Source organism: Octopus bimaculoides, chromosome 4 (assembly GCF_001194135.2).
Source record: "Octopus bimaculoides isolate UCB-OBI-ISO-001 chromosome 4, ASM119413v2, whole genome shotgun sequence".
Taxonomy (NCBI): Eukaryota; Metazoa; Mollusca; class Cephalopoda; order Octopoda; family Octopodidae; genus Octopus; species Octopus bimaculoides.
This window is the reverse complement of record NC_068984.1, coordinates 105,616,607-105,622,629: the sequence shown is the minus strand read 5'-3', so window position 1 is coordinate 105,622,629 and position 6,023 is coordinate 105,616,607. Positions and strand designations below refer to the sequence as shown.

Below are 6,023 nucleotides of genomic sequence, written 5' to 3'. Positions count from 1 at the left end.
GTAAAAGTGCTGTAATTTAAACTGAAAGTAGTCTAAACTACAGCCATTTTAGTTTCCATGAAGCTTTGATGGAACAATCTGAATTTTCAATATTCTTGACCTTGATATCATATATTCCGCAGATTGGTTGAATCCGACCTACTCACATAACTCAGCGAGATTAAGTGAGCTTTCCTCTACACACACATGAACACACTTGCACGCACAAATGCACACACACATACATACTTACGGGCTCATACTCGCATGCTCACACTCACACGTACATATACATATATAAAAGATGAGACTCTCCAGTAGTTTCTGAGAATGACATTCAGTCCTTCAGTCGACTTCTTGAATTGAGTATGTGGTTGAGTATTCCGCAGACACATGTACCATTTTCTTTTCCCTTTCATTCACCTATTTATCAAACACGCCAATGAATAAGTTAAAACAATAGTTTGATTGTGGAATGAATGGAAATTGATATGGGCAGGTGGGTAGCCGCCTTGTGATTGAAATACAACTGTCTACAGAAATAGAAAGAAAATTCACTAGCTGCACCCACACGCACACACTCACACACACACACACACACACACACACACATACACACAAACACACACACATACACACACACACACACACACACAATTTCATGGCCGGCAGGTTCACCGTCATCAATTCCCGTTTTAGGTTCTTTTTTTTTTCAATAAAGTAGTTTTTAACTATTAATGGCGAGATACTATGGATATATTTTTTCGGTAAACTTTCCCCGCGGTGAACTTTCTTCGCGGTGAATTGATGGCAGTGAACTTTCCCTGCGGTGAATTGATGGCGGTAAACTTACCTGTAATCACACAATTTGACCCTTTTGTTTGGTTGTTATAAAAGAAAAACAGAATAGATACCTTGAAAAAGGGTCTTTCTATGTCCGGATATCGCAGAATACCCACGTCTACTATACTACGCTCGATATTGTCGGCAGCCACAAAAACTGAGAAAAAATCTTTTACTGCAGCCCCAGTAGCTGCAACAATGTTTGCGAAATCAATAATGTTGATTTCTGTGTCAGTTAAAACATCCATATCGTTGATCAGATTGGCAAACCATGCTTCTACTTGATAAATCTAGAACATAATATTGCATAGAAGAAATAAATTTAAGAAATGTACAGGATTTTTCCAACCATAAATGACTGGAAAAATAAATCAGAAATGATACAAAATCGGTAGATTAAACTGCAGAGGCTCGATTTGAACAGAAATCACATCAATCTGTACGATTTCAATTCTCACAGGTGAAATTTTTCCTCTTCTGACTAAAATATAAAATAAAACAAAAGTTTACTTCATTTGATGATGTTAACTTTTTTCATATACAAGGGTTGGACAAAATAATGGAAACACCTTAAAATTTCAAACAACCTTATTTTAATATTGAGTAATACCGCCTTTGGTAGTAATTATAGCTTGAATTCTACAAGGTATGGACTCGTACAAAGTTTGAATTGTTTCCAAAGGAAGTTTTGTCCATTCTTCAGCTAAAACAGTCTCCAATTCTTGTAGTGATGATGGTAGAGGATATCAACTCCTTACTTGTTTTCTAAAATGTACCATAAATGTTCAATGATATTGACATCTGGAGACTGTGGTGGCCAGATAAGATGTTCAGCTTCACTAAAATGTTCCTCGTGCCATTCAGTAACAACTTTAGATGTGTGAATTGGTGCATTATCTTCCTGAAAGATTGCGTTTCCCTTCGGAAACATTTCTGCAACCATACGTTGAATTTGATCAGATAAAATTCTTAAATAGTCTTCACTATTAATTCTGCCATGAAGGGAAACCATTGGGCCGGCGGATTTCCAATATATAGCCCCCCAGCTCATCACCCTCTTCCATGTTTAACAGCTGGAAGAAGGCAGTCTGGGTCAAATGCCTCTTTTGGCTATCTCCACACGTATACTCGGCCGGTGGTCGGAAATAAGGTAAAGGATTACTCGTCTGAAAAAATAACATTCTTCCACTTCTCTACGGACCAATTCTGTAGGTTTTTACTCCGTTCTAATCGCTTTGCAACGTTTGTTTTTGAAAGTAGTGGTTTTATGCTTGCGGCCCTCCCGTGAAATCCGGCTTTGTGCAGCTCCCGGTGAACGGTTTTTGCGGAAACTGGGTTCTAGAGGTGGTCATTAAGCTCTGCAGTAATTTTGGGAGCTGTACTTTTGTGATCCTTTCTAATAATTTGCGTAAGAGTCGGACGGTCCCTATCTGAAAGTTTTGGTTTTCTTCCGGAGTTTTGTTTCGACGAGGTTTTCCCTCTTTCTCAAAGGCTGTCATAACTTTCAAGACAGTACTTCTTGATACACCAAACATTTCGGCTGTTTTCGTTGCGCTAGCGCCTGCCATACGAGCACCATGAATCTGACATGTTTGAAAGTCCGATAGATCAGTCATTTTAATGAATTTTAATTACCTTTTTCTGGTGATATCTAGAAAAAACAGCAATTTTAGCAAAACATATTAAGCAACACTAATAATAAATCAAAAAACATAAAAATAAAGAAGCTTTTGACAGTTTTTAAAGATATTTCAAAATTATGATGCTTTGATGCTAAGTGTTTCCATTATTTTGTCCAACCCCTGTAAATATCTGAAAGAAAATCAAAGCACTGGATTAAACAGTACAAAAAGCATTTCTAGCTTTCAGCTGAGATATCCAACAGAGCAGATTTTACTTTTCGACTTAGCGAAGGATATACTAACGAAATAAGTACCAGTTGTTTGCAAGAATCAGTTCAATGCTCAGTATCTCAATTTGATATTCAATGCGACAGACAGTATAATCAAGATAAGAGGATGCTGGACAAGGATGCTTGCTTCTTTGTAACTATTTTCAGATTTCACAATTCTGCATTGTAATCTGTTTCCGTTCGATTCCATGTTCGGGGGGTTATGTATTATAACCCTAAACTGCACAAGTATAAAACTAGTGGACTGTAACAAGTATATACATTCGTTATCACAATGAATTATTCATAACTTTCAGCCGATTATTCATCACAACTTCACAATAGATGGGATTTCTAATTTAAGCACAAGGCCAGAAATCGACTGGTACTTTGTCTTATAGACTCCAAAAGGATGAAAGACGAAGTTGACCTCGGCAGAATTAGAACTCAAAACATAAAGTGCTAGAAGAAATACTGTAAAGTATTTTGTCTGACGCTCTAACGATTCTGCTAGATTATTGCTTTTACTTGCATTTAGATATAAGATTAACTAATGCTTGATTAACTAATGTATTCGCTGCCAATTTACCTTACATTTGTATTAAAAAATTCAGAGTGTCTCTGATTCTGATACAAGAAGATACTTATTTGTCTCGTTTTAACTGACTGCAAATTAAGTCCCATTTCTTAGAAAATGGTATGCAATAGATTTGGACCTCTTCAATGAAGAAATTGTCCAGCGACGACTAGATTCAAAACGGTGTTACTTCCTGTAACTCATTAAGGTTTTATTAGGCATGCAACTTAGATGTGTCGAATAGCCTTTATTTCCCTCCTCTCAATGTTATGCTTATTCCAGACTTTGAGATCTTAAATTAGGCGCCTACAAGATATCACTTGAAATAATTTTCCTTGAGAATAACTTTCTCCTTACCTAAACAAAGCAGTAGATGTCAATAAAATTAATGTCGCAGCAATTAATTAGTGATTTGCAAGTCGTCTATCTAAATATATTTATATATGCTGGTTTAGCAGACAAATTAATTATCAATCACATCTCTTTTTGCGATTTGTTCATTTCAGTAAACTTCACATACGATCCAGTGCCATGAAGCCTTAGAAAAATCATAACAAATGAGATAACATATCTTATTCACAGATGGTCTTTCTGTTCTATCCTAAGATTTAAATGGCGACATATTGCTCATGTATTCTAAGTAAATGGAAAATACAGGATATTAATCCAAGATGAACGCAGACACAATCGATTGTGGAGAAAATATTCATAAACTTTGCCGGTTAAGTGAAAGACACTCAGGCTTGAAAACTTACAATTGGTCAGAAAATGACTAACAAAATAATTCCATAATTAAGATTGTTTTAAAATTATATTTAAATCATTAAATATATAACTCGATGGACTCATAAGTTTGCAGAAAACAGTAAACAGAAAACAGTGGGGCGGGGAAGTTTCTGAAATCATTACTTAAGCACCTCAGAAAAGGGTAAAGTGTTGAGTAATGTAAGTAATAGCAAAAGAAGATACATCAGAAATACCTAAGACAAATTATAAAGCATAATTTTTTTCTACACTTCAGGTATATTGTTATATGTTTATCCACAATAGATTTATCACAGTTTATCTAAGCAGGAAGCATTTACTAATGAATCTGTGAAAATTTATTTCAACTAATATAAAGTAACATTTATTAATGCTATTAGCATTCCTTCTGGGGTCGATGAGCTGGCAGAACCGTTAACACTCTGGGCAAAATGCTTAACGGCATTTCATCCGTCTGTACGTTCTGAGTTCAACTTCCGCCGAAGTCGACTTTATTTTTCATCCTTTCGAGGTCGATAAAATAAGTACCAGCTTAGCACTGAAGTCGATATAATCGACTTAGTCTCTACCTCGAAATTGCTGGTCTTGAGCTAAAATTTGAAAACAATTTCATCTTTTCTACTTACGATTATAATTTCAATTGATTGAAAGTTATTTTTGAATCATATCTTTATGCATGGTAACCCACATTTAAATATATTTTCTTCGTATAAACAAGAGACTTGCCAAATATTCCAGCAACATTATTTGGTTTTGCCTAATCAGAGAGCATCTACCTAGCCAATTTAGTAAATGACTGAAGAAATGTATTCAAACTTATTCTTTGAATTCCTAACCCAATGACTATTCTGGAGAAAAGGTCCCTTCTTTAAGATTGCATCATTGTTATTACTACTAGATAAGCGTCTTAAGGTCTAAGTCCCAGAATCATTAGAGCATTTTACTATTTTCTGGCAATGGCTCTGTAAAAGGAAATACACGAATCGGTAAAAGCAAAATATTTAAAATCAACTAAATCGAATCTACCTCAACTGTTATAAGTAGATTCTAGGATCAATAATTTGCGTACAGCTTTTGAAATTAATTAGTAATAAGGTCATAATTTAATTGAACTACGTGACAAGTAAACCAATCGATACAAGTATATTACCTTATCTTGCTCAGGACTTCCATCGAATTTAAACCAATTCGTTTCTTGGAAGGTCAAATAATCGGAATTTCTGTATTTGCTTCCTTCCATTTCTTTAATTAAGACATTTTGGTTCATTACACCAAGATACTCCTCAAACGGAATTTCGTTGTCTTTGTATTCATCCCTCATCTGTAATTTTTTCATCAATCTGTTAGTTCCGGCAATCATAACCTGAAAAACAAAAGTTAAAATGCAAACTCTTGTAGATTTCGTTCATAAACATGCTCACGCTCAACGACCAATATGCCAATATGTGTGATATTTGTATAGTTATATATAAAAATAGTCAAACATAGGTTAACATTAAGTTATAACATTAACTTACACTAGAGTATCATGTTTTATTTTTATAAGAATAAGGTTAGCAGTTACTTCAAAGTTTCAACTTGGTGGTCTTTATCAGACTGTAAATTTCTTTGTATTTTCAAGCCTTATTTTGGAGGTTCATCTTGTGAGTAGAACAAAGTTATTGCAAAACTTGATTTTCTCTATTAAAGATGTCATACATCCCAAAGCAGTTAATTTAGAGTTAGAAGCTTCCATGTACAAAATTCATTAAAAAATGAAAATATCCACTATATACATAGATTTTTTTAACAATCCTTAAAGTTTAGTTAAAAACTTTGGAAAGAACATATAAAAACTCACCAATTTACCATCAAAGGAATCTATATTCAAGAAAATCGAAAGACCGTACAACGAAGCACTCTACAATAGTGGGTTCGGTGATAAATCTAATATATATATATATATATATATATATATATATATATATA

At 34.4% G+C, this 6,023-nt stretch overlaps 1 protein-coding gene across 3 annotated transcripts in view; it reads right to left on the bottom strand.

Moving 5' to 3' along the window:
* The window catches only part of LOC106877887 (uncharacterized), a 164,448-nt gene that overhangs the window by 37,087 nt on the left and 121,338 nt on the right, over positions 1 to 6,023 (bottom strand). For all 3 annotated transcript variants that reach the window (XM_014927039.2, XM_014926964.2, XM_014927110.2), the window contains 2 exons: positions 5,206 to 5,418; positions 894 to 1,112 (listed from right to left, as the gene is read on the bottom strand). In XM_014927039.2, the coding sequence (XP_014782525.1) occupies positions 894 to 1,112; positions 5,206 to 5,418 (432 nt within the window). The remainder of the gene's footprint in view (positions 1 to 893; positions 1,113 to 5,205; positions 5,419 to 6,023) is intronic.